This window comes from Talpa occidentalis, unplaced genomic scaffold (assembly GCF_014898055.3).
Source record: "Talpa occidentalis isolate TD23 unplaced genomic scaffold, MPIMG_talOcc4v2.1 talOcc4.5, whole genome shotgun sequence".
NCBI classification, from domain to species: Eukaryota; Metazoa; Chordata; class Mammalia; order Eulipotyphla; family Talpidae; genus Talpa; species Talpa occidentalis.
The window spans coordinates 100,117,745-100,142,512 of NW_023604861.1; the positions used below are offsets into that span (position 1 = coordinate 100,117,745).

Below are 24,768 nucleotides of genomic sequence, written 5' to 3' on the forward strand. Positions count from 1 at the left end.
GAGATTTAAAAGGCACATACACATCTAGGACACACTGTGAGTGTCCTAGAAGAAGAAGAGAGAAGAAAGAGCAGAGAGAATATCTGAATAAATAATAGACAAAAACTTGCCAAATTTGATGAAAGATAGGAACATATACTTCTAAGGAGCTCAACAACTTCCACATAAGGTAAACTCAAACAGATCCACATTAAAATCAAACAAGTACTCATTTCAATTAAACTGTTAAACACCTAAAATAGAAAATCTTGATAGCAATGAGATAAGCAAATCTCACATACAAGGGATCCACAGCAAGATTATCAGCAAATAACTTATTAGCAACTGTGGAGGGCAGAGGGCAGTAGACTAATACTTTCAAAGTGTTGTGGGGGTTGGGGGGGTTGGTGAGGTTGCAAACCAAGAACTCTGTGGAAGAGAGAAATTAAGACTCAGATAACCAGAAACTGAGAGTTCATTACCCTTACGCCTGCCCTGCAAAAAGTGTTCAAGGGAGTCCTGTAGGTTGGAATAAAAGCACTATAGAGAGTAACATGTATTCAAATGAAGAAATAAAGATCTCAGTAAAGGTTAATACATGGGCAATTATAGACCTAGAATCATTCCAACAACAGTTTGTAAGTTTCATTTTTGTCTTCTACATGATTTAAAAAACTATACCATTTTTAAAAAAGCAATCAGGGCCTCCCCGGTGGCGCAGCGGTTGAGCGCTGGGTTGCGAAGCTGCCCGCAGCCTCTGCGGCGCCGGTTCGATCCCCGGCTGCTCCCCGGCCACCAGAGGAGGGTCCCACATGGCGCGCAGACCTCTCCTGCCGCCCGCTGCTCCCCTCAGCAGTGTACTTCGGTCCTTCTGCCTGCTCTGCTCCCTGCTCTGGCTCTGGTGAATTCTCTCACCCTCCCACGCTTCTGACTGTACCCAGTGCATGTATAAACAAAACAAACAAACAAATAAATAAATAAAGCATGCCTCTATTAAAAAAAAAAAAGCAATCAGTAGTCTAAAAGCTAGCATAAGTGTAACTTTGTAACTCAACATTTTGTTTTCTACATAATTTAAAAGGCTAATGTATTTTTTTAAATTATCAATTTATGTTTTCAGACCCACGTACAAAGATGTCATTTTGTGATATCAACTAAAAGAAATGACAGAAGAGATGTAAAGGAGGAGGGCTTTTGTGTGTTGTGGAAGTTAAGATGGTATAGATCCAAATTAGAGTGTTACAATTTTAGAGTGTTAAATGCAACCCCCATGGTACCCATTAAGAAAATATTTATATACACAAAAAGAAATGAGAAAAGAAGGCAAACATTTCACTATCAGAAAAAAAAGAAAAAACTAACACACACACACAAAAAAACCTAACACAAAAGAAGATAAGAAGGAAGTAAGGGACAAAAAACCCAGAAGGCAGAGATAAAATGGCAAAGCAGTTTACCAACCTTAAGGAAGGAAATTCAGACATACAAACCTTGAGGACACTATGCTAAGTGAAACAAGTCACTCACAAGAAGATGAATATTGTATGACTCTACTACTGAAAGTAGTCAAAATTATATAGAGACAAAATATAAAATGTCAGGGAACAGGGAAACATAGAATGTTCATTGATACAGAATTGCTATTTTGGAAGATGAACTGAGTTCTGAAGATGGATGGGGTGATGGCTGTACCACAATACAAATACACTAAAGACCAAGGTACTCTACATTTGAAAATAATTTAGCTGGTAAATTTTAGGTTATACCAAAACAGAGAGATACCCCACTGATTGGGAAAAAATCTTTGCACTCCATTCTACTGATAAGGGACTGATCACAAAGATATACAAAGAACTCACACAGCTCAACAAAAATAAAATAAACAATCCAGTCAAGAAATGGGCAGAACTCAAAAGATGTTTCTCCAAAGAGGAAATGCAAATGGCCAACAGCCATATGAAAAAATGTTCAACATCCCTTGTCATCAGGGAAATGCAAATCAAAACCACACTGAGATACCACCTTACACCAGTAAGAATGGCACATATCAAAAAAAAAAGCAACAACAAATGTTGGCAAGGATGTGATGAAAAAGGAACTCTCCTACATTGCTGGTGGGAGTTCAAACTGGTCCAACCACTGTGGAAAGCTGTCTGGAGGTTCCTCAATATACTGAAAATGGAGCTACCATACAATCTGGCAATTCCACTACTAGGGATCTACCCAAAGGACACAAAAACATTGATTCAAAAGAACACCTGTACTCCCATGTTTATTGCAGCACTATTTACAATAGGTAAAACCTGGAAACAACCCAAATGCCCAAAAATAGATGACTGGATCAAGAAGATGTGGTATATATACACAATGGAATATTATTCAGCAATCAAAAAGGATAAACTCATGCCATTCGCAGCATGGAGCTAGAAGGAATGATGGATGGATGGAGCTAGAAGGAGGATGGAGCTAGAAGGAATTATGCTCAGTGAAATAAGCCAGAAGGAAAAAGAAAAATATCAAATGATTTCACTTATAACAGGAATATAGGGGAACCAAATAGGATATCAGTGTAAAAAAAATAATAATTACAGTACAAACCACAACAAAGCAAAAACAGACAATTGTAAACCACAGACATGCTGCAGGGGAGGAGAAGGGAGAAGGATGAGAGGGAGGGAGGGAGGAGCACAGGGGACTGTGATGATGGTGGACGGGTGCCTTGGGGAAGGAAATTCTATAGGGACTCAATCTGAGGGGGTGGAGGGAAGCAAACATTGTCTAAAAAATTTTAAAAAAAGATTAATGTTAAAATTTTTTAAAATTTTTAAAATTTTAGGTTATATAATTTTGCAATAATAAAAAATGAAAAAAGTGCACATAAAGTATATATAAATGTTCATAGCAGTAGTATTTGTAAGCTATAAATGGAGATAACCCAAATATTTGCCCAATGATGAAGAAATAAAAAACATGGTATAGACAAAGGAATACCATTCAGTCATAAAAAGAAATAAATTGCTGGTACATGCTATACCATAGATGAATCTTGAGCACATTATTCTAGGTGAAAGAAACCAGACACAGAAGACCACATACTGTATGATCCATGTATATGGAATATCCAAAAGAGGTAAATTCACAGAGACAGAGGTAGATTAGCATTTACCTAGGGTTGGACAGTGTCAGGGGAAGAGGTGTAATGCCAAGTAAATGCTAATGGGCACAAGATTTCCTTTTTGGGAGATGACTATATTCTAAGATTAAATTATGTTCATAGTCACTCAACTCTGTAAATGTACTGAAACCCACTGACTATACACTTTAAACAGGTGAACTTCTTGCTATGTAAATTATATGTAGATAAAACTTCCGAGCAAATGTGTTTCCAGGAAAAAAATGGTCAAATAAAGACATGTTCAGAGAAGAAGACAATAAAATGTGTCTCTGGCAATCCTTCACTAAAATAAATACTGAAGGAAAAAGGCTCTAACCTCAGATGGAAACTTGCAGATACAGGTAGGAATAGAAAGCCATATACCTGAGGGTAAATTTAAATATAGAACCTATTTCTGGGGATAAATCTAAATATGAGCAAGACAAGTAGGTGGTCTGCATTTGAACCAGAGACTGTGTGCATAACCAGCGTAAATGTGTGCCCTTGCTCTGCCCCCGCCTCCACAGCACCCCATCTCCTGGCAGCCGAGGTCTTTGTCAATGTTCTTCCCTAACCTCACGCTCCACTTCTTCTTAACTCCTACTCATTCCCTCAGTTATCAGCTCCAATGCCAATTCCCAGAGAAGACTTATTTGTCCCTTCAGGATGAGGCCAGACCTCCTGCCATGACCGCAAGAACCCCTGCACCCCAGTTCACAGCACTTGCCAGTTTTAATCATATCAATGTTTGCATGATTCATTGATCCAAGCTCTCCAAAGATTGAAACCTGCTTACAGTCCTTATACATTTAATCATTTTTTTCCTTTTCTTGGGGAAAAAGACAAAAATAAACCGTGACTTAACTATTGTTCTCTAGTGAGTCACACCAGGATCTGCCTGTACCTTTTTTAGAAAAATAAGTTTCACATTACTGAGGCAAATGGAACGTGTAATGTTTGCAAAGTTCCTGTGAGAAATCTCTGTTCAAAAAGTGTGCCAGGTTGCTGCTTCATGATAGATATTGTTATCCCCAAGAGGAAAGGACCTGACCACCGCACCTCTCTAGGAGGCAGTGGTGTCAGACAGAACTAAACCTCAGCCAATCATCTCCCTTTAGAGGTGTCACAGCACCTCCTGCCCTGGAAGCAGACACCTAGATGTGTGCGTATGCAAAACCTCCTCTGTTCACCTTTCAGAAAGGACAGCAGAGAGATAGGGCTACATCTACTTTGACATATAGGAGGACAGAAGGCAGACATTTCATAAGCAAAGGGCTGAAACCAGAAAATTAAGGTACTGAGTCATAGTGCGCTGAGCAGAGCAAGAGGGCGAGAATAAAGTAACTTACTAGATGGTCAGTTATGAAATTTCCCAGCATTCTGTAATTAATGCTTATTTTATTTAAAAGAAAAAAAAAAACTAAATTTAGGCATGGCCTAAAAAAGAGTGCCATCCCCTTAGCCTGCTAAATTTGTCAAACTGAAGACAAACTCCATGAGGATAGGAAACATGTACCTTGATGGTACCGCCACACAGCAGGTACTCAATAGACTGCTGGATGACTGAACAAACCAGACACTTATCAGTAACACCTGCTAGAAGAAGCAGCTCCTAATAAGAATGTAACATCATTAAGCACCCAATCACAGTTCTCAAAGCTACCTAGCACCCCAAAATCTTGAGGACAAACTTCCTCCAAAATCTGTAACTTAGCTATACTATGTCACATTCATCCACTATTCTTTAGCTACACCAGTTTGCTAAAACCCTGCAGAGTGAAGTCTAGTGGCCTTTGGGAGTGAAGGAATATGGATGCAAAGGCAGATGCCTTGTTTTTATCCTTAGGTTTACCAGTTTGCTAAAACCCTGCAGAGTGAAGTCTAGTGGCCTTTGGGAGTGAAGGATTATGGATGCAAAGGCAGATGCCTTGTTTTTATCCTTAGGTTTCCATGCCTTGTTTTTATCCTTAAGAATGTATCCAGAGAGAAAGAAGCAGGAGCCACAACTTTCTGGGCTGTTTCTTGGTAAAGAAACAACAGAGCTACATTTAAACAAAGTAGTTATCCACAAGATAAACAGCACAGTTTGTAAGCACATAAATAGTACCTTATATAAGATAAACTATAACACTTTGTAAAACTTACATAACAGTTGGTTTTCTGGTGTTCAAAGTCCTTTTGAAAACAGGCAAACTGATAAGTTACTTAGCTGGGAACACATGCAGCTGCCCAGCCGGTATAGACCTACTGGTATACACCCACACATGTACCTGCTTCACATATGCAGTCTAAGCCCATGCCAAAGCTCCTCAATAAAACTCAGGTCTCCAACTGCATCACATGAGAGCTTTCATAGGAGCTATCTGTTTTCACTCAGCCAGAGGTGAGTATTTCCATGTGAGTTTTGACAAACATTAGTTCAGATTATTAGAGTAAAAAAAAAAGAATGTATCAGAGACTTCCTCAACATCACAATTCCATAAATAGGTAATAGGAGTTCAAACTTTGAAATCTAGATTTAGAAATTATATATGCATAATTTTTAGAAAAACAAATTTATTCTAATGCTTGGGGTTATCTTGCCACGACACTAATTGGAAACTTTCATTTTGGAATGAGAGCTGTACCTGGTGCTGCCTGCTGTATACATGTGCAATGAATGGGACGTTGGAGCATGGGGCACACAGGACATTTTTACAAGTACTGGTTTATCTTTAACTTCATGGGGTTATTGAGGTAATAAAATTCCTTTTTAAAAGCAAGCACACCAAAAATAATTACACAAAGGAGGTTTTTAAGGCTTAATCTATTTAGGATGTTACATGTGATTGGCATTTCTGCAGCACAGCAGATGCAAAGCTGAGATCTTTTTTTTTTAGTAGGAAGTCATGCTCCAAAGCCTATTAATGAGAAGACATAACACCTCCCCTCTATTCTGGCCCATTCAAAATAGGCAGTTATCAGTCACTGAGGTTGCATAATTATCAGCAAAAGGGCTTTTATGCAATAATAGCAATGACAATTTCTATGCACAAAGAAAGACCTGTGTTTCCAAGGAATCTTTAAGTTTTGGGGTTATTATCCCTATGTAACAAAAGAAGAAAGCGAGGCTGGGGCCTGGGGTGGACTGTCTGCCCAAGTTCCTGAGCACGCCCCAAACTGCCAGCATGTATATTGCTGGAGATGTAACATCCGTTTCCCAAGATTGTCTACCCAGCCTAAGTGCTATGCAGAGGTAATAATCACCTGCATCCACAGAGTCTGCCATACTGGGAACTTTCTATTCTGTGTATGAGACACATAATTGGTTTATTAAAATGGAAAAGAGGGGGCCTCTCTGGTGGCGTAAGGGGTTAAGACACAACCTATGAAGCAATCAGCAGCCTCTGTAGCATGAGTTCAATTCCTTGGCCGGCCAGGAAGCAACCCACATGGCGCAGCAGACCTCTCCTGTCTCTCCCGCTGCTCCCCTCAGCAGTGTACTTAGGTCAATCTGCTCTGTTTCCCACTCTGTCTCTGGTGAATCCTCTCACTCTCCACACCTCTGGCCTTTAACCCAGCTCTTGTATGCATAAATAAATAAATCTTTTTTTAAAAATAAAATAAAATGGAACGAAGGAATTTAATTCATGCCAAAAGACTACTTCCCTCTTTACTACTGTAACAGAATAGAATGTACTGAATTGAACCCTAGGGATGAGACCACACGTGGCAGGGTGAGGTAGATGTGTGGGGGGCCACTGGCCTCTGCTGTGCAGAAGTATGGCAGGTGATTTCCCACTACTATGTCAGTGGAAAACAATCTGGATCTATAGATACAATATAATTCCAGTGGCCTTTTACTTTGACTTCTGCTGCCTTCTCTCCTCCCAAAGCACAGACTATGAGTGTTGATCCAAGTGACAGGCATGGGATAGTAAGAGCAAAATGCTGTTTTCCTAATCTTCTCCACTCTCTTCCTTTCCTCTCATTTCCCATCCCCCTTTACTCGTTTTTATATATGTGCACATTACAAAGAAAACCCATGATAATGTTCCAGAAATCAGATAATTTAAAAAGGTAAGATACTTTCTGTAAGGCAAGAAGCCCTAAACATACTAAATATATGGAAAGAAATACTGAAAATCTATTCTTTATGCCCCAGGGGATAGAGGCAGCCCATGGTCTGGTGGCTGTGGCATGGTCCCCCTCCTGCACAGCCTCTTCTCATTGCTCCCTTCCCCGGCCCCCATTTCTTGGCCCACCTGGGGTTGGCACTGATGCACTGGTAAAATGCAGCCATCTTCCTGAATGTTGAGTGACCCTCCGGCACTTTCATTCTCCTGGGAACTAGCAGCAGGAAGAGAAGCCGCTTCCCAAACTGGCCAAGGGTCCTTGGGATGTCACTGGGTACTGATCAAGAGCCCTCATGCCCATCTCCCTGAGTAGCTCCATAATATCTTGCAGCAGCCATAGGTCACAAGGAAGCAGAGATTCTACCAACTATGGCCACTCCTGAGGCTTATGAGCAACGCAGGCAGGTGTGCAGATACATGGCAGTAAATGTCTAAAAGATGCAGGCACTTCCTTCTTTTAGTTCAAGGCTGGGTAGCAGGGGTGGGGTGGCTGATAGTGCAGGAAGTTGGTCTTGAGCCCTAACCTGCCTCCCTCAGAATGGAGTCGCTGCCAAATTGCTGAGGATGAAAAATAACAGGCCTGTGCTCTGCTTTATTGCCCTAAACACACAAGGAAGTCAAAGGGCAATGATTTGGGTGAGGCTGCATTCCACATCTGAGCAAAGGGCTGATCCCAGAAAGAAAGATCTAATGCTGAGAAAATCCCAGATTCTGAGCCAAATACAGTTCATTTCTGCATTCCCCTCTCTCACTTCAGTGCCAAGAAGCCTCCTTGTCTGCTTGCCACCTGCAGAGCAAGGGGCCACCATAGAGGCATATGTGCATCTCTGCCCTGCACATCTACTCTCCACCGTCAGCCTTCTTGTTTGTTCTCATAGGGCCATCATGTTACCTCAGGTCCTATCTATGTTTAGTGGATTGCTTTCCTGGGACCTTCCAAATGCCCCTTCTGGTGGGGCACCAGCTTGATGCATTCATATGGCAGTGGCAGGAGTTCCAGCACACCCTGCTGGAGGCCATACCTGGCAGGTGCACAGGCCACACCCACTCAGAGAGAACTCTCCAACTGCCTCCCCACCACACCAAGCTGCCCGGCTGAGGCTGTCCTCCCGGTGACGTCGTCTCACTTTACCTACAGCTGCCATTTCAAATGATACACTCTGGTAACCCAGCTTCTAGATTCCACCTGACTCAAGTTCATCCAGAGTCTAAAGGTTGCTGACCCAGGATAGTCTGGAGTTTCCAGGCAACACCTGGGGCTTGTCAGTGACAGGTGAGCTTCTGTATTCAAATAAGGACGAGGCAGAGAGTGGGGTGATTTCTGGAGATGGTTATAAAAAAAAGTCCTAACTTGCTTTTTCTGTTTTCCAAAATGCATCTAGTCAAATGGCTTATAATTTAAATAATAAGGCATAACAAATGTATTTAATAATGACCAAAGAAAGCAGTGAGTTTAGATAACTTGGAAAATGGTCACCAAATACTCTGAAAACACTGGCTCTCATATGCTTTAGAGTCTGAAGACCCACTGCCTCAAACAGCTGTGAAAAATTAAGCCTTCCCCTGGGAGAGGGATAAGCTGATGAGAAGTCTCTGGTCTCCTGGGAGACCAGAGTAGATTATTAAAGAGTCCAGAACAGGCCTCAGGGCTGATGTTCAAGTAATGGGCCCTCTAGTATGAGCAGGTCAAATCCAAGAGGATCACAGTAGCAATTCCCCTCTGGTTGAGGCCAGCCTCACTGAGCTTGGAACCCAACTGCTACAGCTGCTCTGCTCTGGGTCTATGAAGTGTCCTCTCCTGGTCCAGGTTTACTGTTAGCCGAGCTTCCAAGACTCCACCCGGTACTGGGAAACCCAATGCCCTAAAATATCACTTTTAGATGGGCACAAACACTGCAAGGGGATGTGGTGTCATATCTTGGGGTCACACTGCTGAATGTCCTAGGAACTGGGAGGTACAAGAAGAGCAGGGAGAGCAAATGGTGCTTCAGGCCTTGACACAGCCCGCCCACCATGCACATGTGCTTGCTGTCCCCTCCCCCACCTCCCCACTTGCTCTTCATGACTTAGTTTATACATCTTCACTCTCTGCTCAATTTCAAGAAAAATGTTAAGCATTTTCTCTCTTTGATACTTTCTTTGCCTTTTTTTTTTTTTTTTTTTCAGTGCCCAAGCAGTGCCTTGGGACATGGAAGACTCAAACTAGAAGGCCAGTAACATGCATGATACCTTCCGATTAGAATGTAATTTATACACTGCAATAGGACAGTTTTTTATGCAAGAAAATCAAAGGACTTCATGACAGGACTGCCTCAGGCCCCTGGGCTCATTTTTTTTTCTTTTTTAAAGATTTATTTTATTTATTTATACAAGCACTGGGTACAGTCAGAAGCACGGGAGGGTAAGAGAATTCACCAGAGCCAGAGCAGGGAACAGAACAGGCAGAGTGACGGAACACACTGCTGAGGGGAGCAGCGGGCGGCAGGAGAGGTCTGCACGCCAGTGGAACCCTCACTGGCGGCCGGGGATCGAACCGGCCTGCAGAGGCTGCGGGCAGCTTTGCAGCCCAGAGCTCTGCAGCCCAGTGCTCAACCGCTGCGCCACCAGGGGAGGCCCCCCTGGGCTCATTTTATTCACAGGAAAGAGAATGAAGTAGGTCCCAATTCCTGGTGCTCTATATTCCCCAATTTAAAAAACTCACAACCTGTGAATTAAATGGTGAGAAAACAGGATCCTTTCTGCAAGTGAGAAAACAGAATCAGAGAAGTTTAGCAATCCATTCAGGATCACTGAACTCATATGTGAAAATTATGATACTCATAGCATATCCTTTACCCAAGTGTGAGCTCTTCCCCATAAAGGGAAGAAGCCCAGGTCTCAAGTGACATCCTCTCCAGACTTGCAATCTGGCTACATGTTATCAAGCCCTCAGACCTGATATTCCACAGTTCAAATCTGTCCTGAAGTTTTCAAGATGCCCCTTACAACCATACCCTGGAAACATTCTGGAGGCCTAAAGGCCCATCAATCAGAGACATAAATAAGAAACTGGTTATGGTGTCAGGACACTGTCTGGGAGGGAACAGCTTCCCATAACTGGTTAGACAACTTGCTCATTTCACCCCTACCTGAAGCCCATGTATCACAGGGCAAACACAGTTTGCACAACATGCATCTCGAGAGATCTAACTACATATGAAGGAATGTCAGCAACATCATTTCCCAAAGTGTATTTTGTGGGGGTGGAGGAGCTGGTTTCAGTGTGCCACATGACAAGGCAGGACTCTGGAAGCCCCTCCCCTTCTTGAAGGGGTCTGGAATGGAACTGTGACATGTCAGGAGATTCTCAGTACGTTTGGACGTGTGGTGGGAGGACTCCCTAGCAGCTGAGGGCCTTTCCCTTCTCATGCTTTTACTGGGGGTGGTCGTTTACCCATTTGCTCCGTTCTGTACTTCTAGGAGGCCATGTGTACCATGAGGTCCACCACCCTGGCTGTGGCCAAATTCCTGTCCTACCAGGAAATGAGCTTGACAAATCAGCCACTGAGGGAAGTGCCAGCCCAAGCATCCAAGAAGTGGAAGTCACTGTTAAAATCACGGATACAACCTGTTACTCAGATGCCCTTGAGGGAGCCCTGTGATGCCTGCTTCCCCACCTTCTTTATGTCATCCTATTGGCAACCTTCTCCAGTGGCAGGTGAGATCCACAACTGATATGTTGGGAGTGGGGACATGGAAGGCCATGCCATTAGCTTCCTGTTCAGCTCAGGGATGACCCTGCCCACAATCTTGGCAGCACTAACAGAACAGGAGATGATGCTCTGGGCTACCCCTTGACTATCACGTCACAGCTTCCCAGAGGGGCCTTCCATGGTCTTTTGGGTGGCAAGGATGGCACAGACTATTGTCATTAGTCCCTCCCTGATGCCAAAGTTGTCATGGATGACCATGGCCAGGGAGGCCAAACAGCAGTGGTGCAGTAGGTATTGCTGACAATCTTGAGGGGGTTGTTGCACCTCTCCTGATTCCTGCCCATCACAAGCATGTGGGCAAGAGCAGAAGGGACAGAGATGATGACATTTTAGCCCCGGCCATCAAGGTCTCCTGGGTAGGGAAGACACCAGTGGACTCCACAACATATTCAGCACCAGCATCACCCAAATTTGATGTTGGTGGGATCTTGCAGCTGGAAGATGGCAATGAATTTTCCACTGATGAAAAGCTTCCCACTCAGCCTTGATTGTAACATTGAATTTACCCTGGGTGGGGTCATACTGGAACATGTAGACCATGTAGTTGAGGCCAATAAGGGGGCCACTGATGGCAACAATACCTATTTTTCCCAAGTTAAAAGCAACTCTGGTGGCCAAGTACCCACTCTAGTCAAATGTATTCATTCCCATCTTCACCATGGTGTCTAAGGCATGTGCCTACACAGCAGGAAAAGAGACAGCTATCTGTAGAACTAAGAGGAGCACAGTGTCTCAAAGTGTTTTTTGACACTGCCTAAGTTTAGCACCTAAATGTTGGGAGCAGACATGGCCCCCAGTCCAAGTTACAGGAGACAGTTTTGGTCTGGTCCCTCACTCAGCAAATGCAGATGCAGAGGCATAGAATGACTCCAGGTTTATGGACTCAATTGGGTTCATGATCAGTTATCAGCAAAGGCACCACTAGTCACCTGACTCCAAACTCCTACTTCCCTGCTCTTCCCATAAGAGCAGGTGCTTGGCTAGCAGGCAACAAACACCATTGGTAAAAACAGCAATAAAACTAGAGAACTAGGGTCTAGCCTTGGCTGTACCACTAACCACCTAACAGCTGAGTGACTTTGGGCAAATCATTTCCCAAAGAGGAGTGGTTTGGACTCTGATATCTAACAGTCCACCAGATTATCTCTGAAAAAGAAAGACCTACAAAACTGGTACAAAATTCTTTTGTGAAGAAATTTTAGTTAGACAACATGTGAAACATTCTTGATCTGGAAACAACACATATTGAAAACATTTTCAAAATCTAGTTCTCAACATCCTGTTTGCTTGTGATCCAGAAAAACTAAGTGGTAACGCCACAGAAAACCTCCAGATCTGGTCCCACCCCACCTCCTGCATCCCTTCACACACACCTCCTGCATCCCTTCACACACACCTCCTGCATCCCTTCACACACACCTGGTACTCAGCACACAGCCTTCCCAAGGAAATACCTGCCCTTCGCCTCATCCACACACCAGCAATTTTTACAACCCTACCCATAAGGAAGCTCTGCACTTGCTGGGCACCCTGCATCCTTCCTATGAGTCCCTCCACTCACAATATTTTTTACACATCTCCCATTCTGGACTTGGAGCTTTTCAAGGGCAGGGAAGAGTCCTCTTCATCTTTGTAGCCCTAATATCTATGCAAAGTAGGCAGTTGGTAAACATTTTATGAATGAGTTTCATCACCAATGCTCATAAAATCTAAAGGCAGCATTCACTAGATAACACACCCACAGCCATTTTTAATAAGGCCTTTCACTTTATTAACATTCTTGTGAAATTAACATTTCTAAGAAAAAAGTGGCCTCAAATACTTGACTCTGTTTGCGCCATTTCATAAGATTCTCTGACAAAATGCTCCTGTGTGATTCAGCTGTGGGTGTTGGTTCGGTTTGGCATCAATATCTTCTGGTTCTCTAATTTGGAGACATCACATTTGGAGAATAAAGACATGGTGCATTACAAACATACATTTGGCTCATTATATGAAGACATCTAATATTATAAATTATGTCAGTCTCCCTGTATTTTGAGGACTGTTTTAAAAGGCATCAAAGCCCCTATTAAGTATTTCCATGCAGAGGGGCACAGCATATAGATGCCCCACACCACTTGATATTTAATGACTCTGTATTTTCTCAAGCTTAGACTTGCACATTTCAATTAAGACTGTGAAGCTTTTGAGAAAAATATCAGTTTTATTATTTCTGTATCAAAGCTAGAGTCAGCAGGTGGCAACCAGCAATAGCACAAAGCCCTAGCACATGTATGGGGTAGAGAATGGGGTCCGGGAGCCACAGACTCCTGTTTCTCAGTGTACTTGTTGGCTGCCAGCTCCTAAGACAGTAACAAATGTTCAGTTATCTGGCAGCGAAGTGAGGTGGCCACACAGCTGGGTGACTCTCTTTGTCTCCATCTACCCAAATTTCTCTGCAAGAAAAAGGGCATTTTAGCAAGATGCAACCCAGAATAGCACCTCTGAAAGCCCGACAGAAACTGTGGTGCTGGGCTCTGAGGGAAGACATACCCACCACCATGCAAGGGGGGAGCCCCCTGCTCCAACTGACTTGGCCACAGGAGTGCTAATGCTGAGAGATAACTTGCTGCCTAACAGCTCGTGGTGCTCAGAGGCAGACTAACCTGGAGAATCTGTGCTTCACCTGAACCTAAGTGCTGTGGGCTGCAAGAAACATCATACTGGCTGAGATTCAGCGGGGTGGCCATGCCCATGGGTGTTCATAGAAGACATGAAGCTGAGCTACAGGAAAACCAAGTTGTTTCTCAGGTACTAGCACTGCAGCCTGAGACCTACACTGGGGTTCAGACTGGGGTTCAGCCCAGACTGGGGTTCAGCTTACAGTAGGCACTCAACAAGAAGGGTAGCAGCTTGCTCCACAGGATCTGTATCACATTGGGAAGAGCATGTTTGTACACCACTAACACAAGCACGACCTGTGAAATGAACCAGAGGGATAACATTCTACATCCAAATAGAGGGCTAAACCTGGGCTTGGGTATAACAGAAAAAGCTCCAGCTTGCTGTTGGCACTGGAATCCTCGCTGACACTTGCCAGTTTTTCACTTATCACAAGACCTGTTGTACTGGCTGCTGTGAAGGAACAAATGAGATGATGTAATGCAGAAAAGAAGTATAGCGCTAACAGTTATTTTTGGCATCTCTTAGAGTATAGCACATGGGCACCCACCCACACCACCTCCACACAGGCCTGTTCTGGCTGTCCCATCCCTAACATTGGGATTTGGAAATAGTGCCGCCCACAAGAGACGGTTCTGTGGCTAGGGAGCAGCCTGTTTGGGAAGTAGGTGTGGCTGATCCACAGGTGCCTGATCCACCTGGAGACACAGGCCAGCAGAGGGCATAAGGGGAACTATAGGTACCAAGAATCTCACGAGAAGGAAGCCCAAGAAGCATACAGCAAATATATGCCAGCTCCTGCCAGAACAAGCAGCACTGTGTCTGAGGGGTCCTGGATCAGCAGTAAATTCTCTATATTACTCAAAAAACTCAGAAACCTGCAAGGCTCACAGAGCCAAGAGGAAGGAACAGCATAAGGGATAGGCTACAGGAATGGAGCCAGTGACCTACTGTAACCTTCACTTTCGAGCCTTCAGCAAAGAAACACACAGAGCTGGAAACAATGAAAAGGGTGTTAAGATGGTGGGCCTGGGTATGAATTCACCCTCTCATAATGACTGAAAACCAGCCTACCTGTCCTCAGCTCCAGGACATCCCTGCCTTTTCATCATCATCCACCCCACTCAATGGGAAGAGGAAAGGAAGGATGATGATCCTAGCCCTGCCTACAGATGCCTGAAAATGGGAGGTGGCCAGCAGGAACCTGGACCTTCTAAAGAGTAGCACCAAATCCTATGACCCTTCCCAGAACCCCAGACACAAGAAAGCTTTGAGGGGGTTTCACTTCACATGGAGGGTAGTGGGGGGGGCACCTGGCACTGAGTGTGGGGAGGGTGTATGTGTCTGTGGCAAGCAGGCAGTTAGGTCCTGGTCCTACCATCAGAAAGATGCTGAAGCCCATCATATACATATTTAGAGTTTTGGGAACAGAAAGAATAGTTGAAGAACAATAGCTGAACAATCCCCAAATTTGAGAAAAAATCTACATACTGAAGAAGCTAAAAAAATGCTCCAAGTTGGATAAACTAAAAAAGATTCACATTAAGATATATTATAATCAGGGCCTCCCCGCTGGCGCAGCGGTTGAGCGCTGGGTTGCGAAGCTGCCCGCGGCCTCTGCGGCGCCGGTTCGATCCCCGGCTTCTCCCCGGCCACCGGAGGAGGGTCCCACATGGCGCGCAGACCTCTCCTGCCGCCCGCTGCTCCCCTCAGCAGTGTACTTCGGTCCTTCTGCCTGCTCTGCTCCCCGCTCTGGCTCTGGTGAATTCTCTCACCCTCCCGCGCTTCTGATTGTACCCAGTGCTTGTATAAATAAATAAATAAATAAAAAGTAATCTTAAAAAATATAAAAAAAAAAAGATATATTATAATCAAACTGTCAAATAAAAAATCTTGAAAGCAGCAGGAGAGAAACAACTCATTACCTACAAAGGATTCTCAGTAAGATTAATGACTGATATCTCGTTGGAGGCAGAGAGGCCAGAGGCAGATGATGCACTATTGCAAGTGCTGAAACATAAAAGGCCATGGAACAAGAACACTGGATCCAGAAAACTATCCTTTAATAATAAGAGAATGAAAAGTTACTGCTTTACAGATAGTTTTGTTTTTGAGTGACAAAATGTTTTGCAACTAGATAGAGGTAATGAATGTACCAAATACAACTTAACTATTGATTTTAAAATTGTTACTTTTATGTTATATGAAGTTACCTCAATTTTTTTTAATGAAGAAAAAAATACAAGTTAAGATATTCCTAAATAAACAAAAATTCTGAGAGAAACTGTCACTAGTAAACCTGTCCTACAAGAAATACTAATGGGCACTAGAGTAATTCAAATCCACAGGAAACAAAGATCAGCAGTGAAGCGAATTACACAGGCAAATATAAAAGACAGTATAAATTTATTATCATTTGCAATTCCTTTTTCTTTCTATCTAATTTAAAAGACAACTGCATAAAGCGCTAACTACAAATCTGTGCCAGTGAGCCAAGTATAATGTGCACAATGATTAACAACATAGAAAATATAGATGAAAAGAGTATCTTCTATATTATGAAATTAAGCTGGTACTAATCTGAACTAGATTGCTATAAACTGAGATGCAAATTATAATCTCCAGGGGTAACCATTAGAAAAACAACAGAAAACAAAAAAGATGGGAAATGACACAGAAATTAAAATGATATACTACAAAGTATCTATTTAACATTAAAAAAGGAGGTAACAATAAAGGAACAGAGTAACAAAAAAGGTTTATGATTTTCAAAAAACAGAGCAAAATGGCAAACACAAATTCTACCTTATTAGTACTTACATTAAATGAAAATAGGTTAAATACTCCAATTAAAATATAGGGATTGAGGGCCTCCCCTAATGGTGCAGCGGTTGAGCGCTTGGCTGTGAAGCTGCCCACAGCCTCTGCAGCACCAGTTCGATCCCCGGCTGCAGGCGAGGGTCCCACATGGCGCGACAGACCTCTCCTGCCAAGCTCACTGCTCCCCTCAGCAGTGTATTTCGTCAGTCTGCCTGTTTTGTTCCCCGCTCTGACTCTGGTGAATTCTCTCACCTTCCCGTGCTTCTGACTGTGCCCGGTGCGGTATAAATAAATAAATAAAATCTTTAAAATATATATATATAGGGATTGATAAAATCAATTTAGAAATGATCCAACAAAATGCTGTCCACAAGAGACAAACTTTTAATTCAAAGATACAGATAGGCTGAAAGTAAAATGATAGAAAAAGGATATATACCAGGCAAATAGTAACCAAAATAAAGCTGGAGTGGCTATACTAATACCAGATTTAAAAGAGTTTGACAAAAACCACTAGTGACAGAGTGAGAAATTATATGATGATAATTTGGAAAATCAATCAAGATTTAAAATTGTACATATATATGCTTATAATAACACAGTGCAAAAATATATATGAAGCAAAATTGATATGCCCACCAGAAGGAAGATAGCTAGCCCACCAGAAAGGAAGATATTACAATGTGTCAAAAGGCATGGTCTAGGGGGCCTCCCTGGTGGTGCAGGCGGTTAAGCACAGCAGCTGTGAAGCTGTCCACAGCCTCTGTAGTGCTGGTTCCATCCCGGCCAGCCGCCAAGCAACCCACATGGCGCTGCAGACCTCTCCTGTCTCGCCCGCTGCTCCCCTCAGCAGTGTATTTCGTCAGTCTGCCTGTTCTGCTCCCAGCTCTGTCTCTGGTGAATCCTCTCACCCTCCCACACATCTGGCCTATACCCTAGTTCTTGTATAAATAAAAACTAAATCTTTAAAAAAAAAAAAAGCAATGGTCTATTAAAGAATTTCCATTTTCGTCCAGCTTTCTTCACTTCTGGATCATCAGCTACCACTGTTTCTTCTACACCATGCAATCTTGGATTTTTTTTTTTTGCTTATATGGAGGGACTCTGTATGTGGATTATTTTTTCCCACATGGGATGTCAAGATGAATTTCTGAGCTCCTTCAGGCTCAAAAATATATTTATTTGCTCTTACACTAGAGCAGTAATTTAGCAGGGAGTAGCATTTTAGATTGGAGATCACCTCTCCGAGAACTTGCCAGAACTTAGCTTCAAGTGGTGCTGAAGAGATGTCAGCCTCCAGTTTGATTCTGTTCTTTTGGACAACCTGCTTTTTCTCTCCAGAAATTTTAACAATATTTTCCATTCCCTTACAATTCTGAGGCTATGGCACTATGCATTTCCTCCAGGCTCTGCTTTGAATGGAAAGCTGGCCATGGCTCTGGTTAGGTAGGTGGGACATGCCAACAGGCTAGCAGTCTGGGACTCCCTCATAACTGCCAAAATAAGGCAGCTCTGTTCTGGGGACAAAGTGTGTGATGTCTGTTACTGCCAGGCAGCATTATGTCCCTTGTTTTGCTTTCCTCCAGGTCTGTTCAGAGGTCTGGTGCCACCTCAGGCTATGAAATGACTCTCAGACCCAAAAGCACCGCCAGGAGCCTTACCCAGGACACTGCCCACATTCTCCAGAAAATGCTCTCAAGGTTTCATCCTGCAGATAAGATGCACCCTGGGCTACTCTGCAGTATATGTTGGAGGGGACTTGTCTAAGTACTGTTCACCACATGGACCTTGGAGAGACTCCAGAGCTCCCAAGAGAGACTCACATGTCACTCTAGGGACCTGGGCTATAGCATCCTCTTCTCTGCTTTTTTGTTTTTACCTCCTAGGGACTCCTCTGCATTTCTGGTCTGCTAAGAGCATAATGACTTCCTTCTTTTTACCTCACTGTTGATAATTTCATAGGGATTCAAGGAGGGAGGAAAGCAGCTATTAGTCAGTCATCTGATCCCCAGTTTTCCATCCCTGAACTCCTAACTTAGAGAACAAGAACTTTATTATGTCAGACTTCTAGGGAGACTCACAGCAACCACCTCATCCAAGCCATTCATTTAAGAGGTGAAGAAGCAGGGACCCAGAAGGTCAGTCCATATGCAAAACTGGCTGGTGAGTGAGGAGCAGGAAAAAATCAAGGGTGATACCAAGGCCATGAGGCGATCCAATTCTTGGAGGTTTGTTTTTAGTCAGGAAGTCAGACAAGGCTTCAAAGAAGAATGAGCAGGTACCCTTGGCCCTGACAGAAGTGTGAAACTGGGAGAGCCTGTCCACTCCATGGCACTTCCGCCTGGGTGGGTGTGGCAGTTTTAATGAATGCAAGCAGACACAAGGTAAAACTTCCTGTCCCAGCTCAGCACTGGACACAACCTGAGTTGACAGAACCCAGCCTATGCATAAGGCCCTCCCCTGCTCAGGGGTCCAGCAGCGATTGCCCCCCACCCCCAAGCAGCAGCTGACCCAGCCCAGCTGCCCATAGTCAACTGGGCGGAGAGCCAGAGCACATGAGCTAGAGACCTAACGGCAGAACAGAATCCCTGACAAATGGCACTGGGTCAGGATGCCAGCAGCAGCTCTGGGGCAAGCCACTCAACAGGGATTCTTTTAGAATCCATTAGAGACTCCATCAGCAGTGCTCAAACTGTGATTCAACACATTGTTTTCCAAGTGGAAAGCCATCTTTTTAGGTATAGGGAAAGGAAGATGCGGGAGGGAGTGAACACCTTTCACTATCAAATCTCTCTATAAACTATTTGGCTGCAGGAGAACTAGAATTCAAACTAGGAAGTGTTTTAAAATTCATAGAGCGGAAAAGCAACACAACCACACCACATAAAAGCAGTCTGAAGGAGACTGGCAGAGTGGCCCCACAAAATAGCAATAGGAGTGACTGACCAAGTTGTGACAGAAAGCCTCAGGCCTACCTACAGTCACCCACAAAGGGAATGTGGTAGGCCCTTTGTGCTCAGCTTTAGTGAGTGCACAGCAATTTGTAAAATGGGAGAAAGTAGCGAGGTAAATCTATATCCTATGAGAAAACAGGCAGAGAAATTATTTGGGAAGAGGAGTTCTAGGAAACTTTCACTAATAACCTCCACTCCTTCAGCTTGCATGCTCGCCCTCATCAGCATTTGGAGTCCATGTTTCATGGTTTAACACAATTGTCATTCAAGTATTTCAACAGTTATTAATTCTCTGACCAGATACAAGCCATTTAGAAGGCAGGGACTGGTGCCTCGATGCCATCAGATTTCTGTTGGTAGCAGGCTCTGAGGCTTTTACAGATGACTCTGCCCATTCATCATAAAATCTTTCCTTACCACCTCTAGCTATAGGGTTGTGCCAATGCCAAAAACTCAACAGTGACAACACAGAGAATACCTGGCAGCAGTTATGACACAGTGTGATAGGTGCAAGGCTAGAAGGCTAGGTGACTCTGAGGCCAGGAGTGAGGGATGCTCACCCAGAAGTGAAAGCTAGGCTGAGGATAGACAAAGAAGAGAAAATTTTGCCAGACAAATGATGCGTATGGTTGCAGGTGGGGGGAGGGGGTGGGCAAAGTTCAAGCATAGGGACCAGCATTCTACAAAACCCAAAGGCAGGAGGAAAAAATAACTTGTTCAACATCCTGTAAGAAGTGTGAGTGTCAGAGTAGGGTGGGTAAGAGAACTATGCTAAGGAAATGAGCAGAAGAATCTGGGTGACCCAAGATTATTAAGCCATGTTAAGGATTTTGGACACCATTCTAAAGGTAATGAGAGAATGACAAGATTTTCACAAGGTAATTATATGGTTGGATTTGAGTTTCAGAAAGACCCCCTAGGTTGCAAGGCAGTGTTGGGGGTAGAGAAGGACTGGAGTGGTGGCACAGGATGGGGAGGAATGGACAATTTGAGGCTACATAGGAGACAATATGCATGACATGGTGCCTCAGGAAAGGCTGAGAAGACTTGAAAGACTCGGTTTTCCTGGAGAGAGAAATAAAGATGGTTCATAGTTATGGACATGTGCGTGGCTTCAGTGAAGCTATTTCAAAGGAATAAACAACTGAAAAGGAATAACTATTCTAAACATATCCAGTTGATATGAACCTATACTCACGTAAACATTCATATAAACATGTATAAAAGGAATTCCTCAGAGTACCCCCCAAAATTCATCCTAACCTGTACCCTATTATATCCTAAGGGGCAGGTCTATAACAAAGATGCAAACTTCCCAAACTGTTATACAACAAAAAAATCAGATGGTGACCTTGAGGACATCCTGACAACTGTCAGAAGAATGACACTCAGGAGACAGAAGTGGCCATGGGTAGGGGGATCTTTCTAAACCTCTTAGCACAGAGGTTGTTCATTCTGGGACAGGAATTACCAACTGAGCCTGTTGTCAATGAATATACAATTTAGGCACTTCTCACCCTCCTGGTACTTTATTTTTAAGACACCACACAGTACATTTGACTTGCTTTTGGTGCACAGTTCCATGAATATTGACACATACAGATTCACATAGCCACCATCACAGCTAGGATACAGAACTGTTCTCTCAACCTCAAAGCCCTCCCCCATGCTGCTCCCTTATAGTCACATTCTCCCAGTCTCCAACAACTGGCAAACACTCATCTGTTCTCCATCACTGCAGTTGTGTCTTATCGAGAATGTCACAAAAATGGAATCGTACAGCATGTAACGTTTTGAGACTGGCTTCTTTGACGAAGCATGATGCTTTTGAGATTCATCCAAGCTGTTGCGTGTATCACTAGTTTGTTCCTTTCAGCCTTCTGGTATTAAACACAAAAGCACTGACGGCATTGCAAAAGTATATTTGTTTAGTTCCTTTTTTCACTTTTTTTTTTCTTCCATGGTTGCCAAAGAAATCATCTCTCCATCACAGGTGTCCTAATAACAGCAAGTCAAATTCATAATGTGAAGTACACAGAAAATCAGTGACTTCTGCTGAAAAGACTAGGAAATCACTAAAGTTCTAAAGGTTTTATGATAGCTTTTCCTGGTTATTTTTAACTCCTAAAGTTGGGATACCCCATGTAACCCAATGAAAAAATTAAAATTAACCTTTAATTCTTTACAAACCTAACTTGGGGGAGAGAATCAAGTTTTAGTTGTTTTCCTTAAATTCTCATAAAAATAAGAGAGGAGGGCTGATCAATCACAGGTTCAGCTGTGTGTAGAATTATGAGGTACAAGGCAACTCTGGCTGGCACACTCATTTGGCAATTTATTCAGCAAACATTATCAAGAGCCTGCACAGCATGGTACCAGGAACAGAGAGGTGGTGCATCCCTACCCCTCAAGGGAGAGGATTCCAGATGATCCCCAAGGCGTATAGCTTTGTCGGGTTCCATTAAAATCACAGTCTTCCCCAAGTCTTCATCATCAGTGGGGTAGGTCAAGGAGCCTCACTACCTGCTGAGCAAATGGCGAGGTTGATATGGGATTTACAGTTTGTCACATATGACTCCAAACAGTGACTTCACTCACTAATCAAAAACTGATTGTGCCAGAATTTAGCTACTATAAAGATCAAGACACAAAGACAACAGGGTCAGCCAAAGGCAAATTCTCTACTGATTACTCGGCTGGATGTAGAGTATTATTATTATTATTTTTAGTTTCATTGCTTTATTTCACATTAGAAAAAGAAGAAACAGTTAACCATCAATACTCATTTAAAAAGCCAAGTGCAATTCAACTTGGTTAAGCAATGCAGGAGTGGGAGAACTCCAACAGATTTGGGAATAGAATCTTCACTTTCCTAAGATCATAAGAAGAGAAGACATGCTCACAATAAAAGCATCAAAGCATGATGTCACATGATGAGTGCCACTTTGAGGCTTAGATGATAAATGTGACAAAGCTTACAAAAGGGAAGGCTAGAATTGGCAAGCAGCTCTCCCACCTAAGGAGAGCCAAGGTGAGTGTCCTCAGGGCCAGGGCACAGCAACCTGGTTCAGATGGGCTGAGGGTTGAGAGCCTGTGCTCCCGGGGCTGGGCCTCATCTGCCCAGGCCAGCACCTGCCTGCAACTTCCATGTTGTCCAGAGCTCAGCAGAGCCAAACAGGTCCTCACTCCCTCCTGTTGTCTCCTTCACCCCAGCAGCACATGGAGCCTTTATGCATGTGTAGAAGGAAGACCTCTCATCTCATCACTGTGACTGTAAGTACCAAATGCTACAGAAATGCCTCCACTGAGCTTAAAGAGCATGAGGGCAAAACTGTTCTTCTGCCTAGGACAACAAAAGCCTATTTCACTCAAGACAACCTTTTTCCCCCTTAAATGGAAGAATGTACCAATTTCTGCCCACAAGGGTCCTTATTTCCCAAAAGGAAGATGACAGGAGCCAAAATCCATAGAAAAGTCATAATCCCACACTTTGTGGGGACTGGAAAAGCCCTATGCCAGATCAAGCAGCCAAGAGGCCAGAAAAATGTCGAACGTAAGAAGGAATGGAGTATAAAATAGGTATATATGTCCTCTAGGCAGAGTGGAGTCAGGGAATATCAAATTCATTTGCTGCCACATGAGTCAATCCTGTCAACCCAGATGCCAATCCTTGCAAAATTTCACACAGCTTCTTCCTCACAGAGCCTGTGTGTCCATGGACAAGAAGTGGCTGAGGGTCCAGCATGACTCTGGGCAACATAAAGGGGTAAGACAGGGCATCTTAACCTCAGGTATCAGTCTTTTCTTTCAAAATTAAAAAATATTTAAAAAGCACCTAAGCATGACAAATATACAAGAGAATGCATACAAACTTGTAGTTTCATAGGAGAGACAGACATAATGAATGAGTCTTTCATACAAGACAGAAAAAGTGACCTTGAGGCAGAATTTGAACAGGTGCCAAATGGACAGTCCAGTGGCTGAGATTACATTTGGAACACCTGGGGGGGTATTTTGAAACTGAGATTGCTGGCAAACTCTGAAAGACAGGTAGAGTATGTCCAGATGAAATAATGGAGTATACGGTGGCACTACAAATGGGGGGGAGTGCCTGAGCATGGTGCAGTGGTGGTAAAGGACAAACAAGGAGTGAGCCATGGGACTATGTGGACCAACAGACAGATGGCCCAATCAGACTGGAGGAAAAATGTGGCTAAGAAGGAAATGAGAGGAAAAGATTGAAAAGTTAGTATAAGCCGGATGATGAGACCCTGAGTCCTGAGGCTGAGACTGGGGATATCTGTGTTTGGAAAGTCTTACCTGACTGAAGGGCAAGGGATGAGCTGGAGGGAGGGTCATGTGAGGCGTGTCCTGGTATCCTTAGGCCAGAGCCAGACCACAGAAAGCCACCCAGCACTAAGTCCTCTGGAGTTGCCTCACCTTGGCTTTTCAAAGGGGTCTGCAGGCACCAGGAGAGAAAAAGCAGTGTGGGGCTCAAGGCCGGATGTGCCTTGCAGGGAGGATGATCAGGCCCAGGAAGGACAAGGAGGAGAGTGCCGGCCCCTTCCCTGCAGCCAGAAAGAGCATCCCTTCCCCAAGACACTGAGACTCTAGGTCTAGCTTACCTTGAGAAGATCAAATGGCCCAAGGGTGTGGGTGTGGGTGTGCGTGTGAGGGGAAAGCCATTCTAGTCTTAAGAGCAGAGGCACAGCCATTCTAGTCTTAAGAGCAGAGAGCAACCACCCTAAATTTGCAAACCAGAGTTTGGGCTTTCAGGGCTGCTTTGAAAAAACTAAGGGATGGCTATCCCTGGTTACCTCCAGGCCTGATGATCCCTGAGTCAGAGGCAAAGTCTGTAGCACCAAGGTTCCTGTACCACATAGGGTTCTCTTCACGGTACTCTGAGATGGTCAGTTCCAGGGACTCTGTATGCTGGCCCCCCTGAACTCTGGACTCCAAGTCACCCCCTGACTTATGGGTTTAGTATTTCTGGCTCAATAGTCATCTCTTGATCCAGAGGCTACATCCTGTCAGAACCTCATGTCTGAACTCCAACACCAGCAAAAAAGCCCCTAGCTTACCAGATCTACCTATTTAGAAAATGCACTGAAAAATGTCCTGGCATCCACAAGGACTTTTCTCACTGTCTCCCCTTGAAAGCTTGGCATCCTGTGATGACAAACTCTTCCTATTGGGGTATACCTCTAGAGATGCACTGGCACACTCCTCCCATATTACATGTTCTTTGAGAGAGGAGCCTGTTGGAGGGATCATAGCCTCTTCCCCTAGGGAAACCCAGTCTCCACAATGCAGAGGAGGAAGAGCTTCCT

At 43.8% G+C, this 24,768-nt stretch overlaps 1 protein-coding gene across 16 annotated transcripts in view; it reads right to left on the reverse strand.

Annotated features, from left to right (window-relative positions):
* Positions 1–24,768, reverse strand: part of CRACDL (CRACD like) — a 103,750-nt gene that overhangs the window by 47,470 nt on the left and 31,512 nt on the right. For 2 of the 16 annotated variants that reach the window (XM_037527920.2, XM_037527918.2), the window contains exon 1: positions 7,378–7,667. The exons of 10 other annotated variants lie outside the window; for them this stretch is intronic. In XM_037527920.2, coding sequence (XP_037383817.1) covers positions 7,378–7,451 — 74 coding nt within the window. In that variant the 5' untranslated portion in view covers positions 7,452–7,667. Of the gene's footprint in view, positions 1–7,377; positions 7,668–21,842; positions 21,965–23,758; positions 23,898–24,768 lie in introns of those variants that run through there. 4 more of the 16 variants (XM_037527921.2, XM_037527922.2, XM_037527928.2 and 1 more) reach the window with 4 other exon arrangements.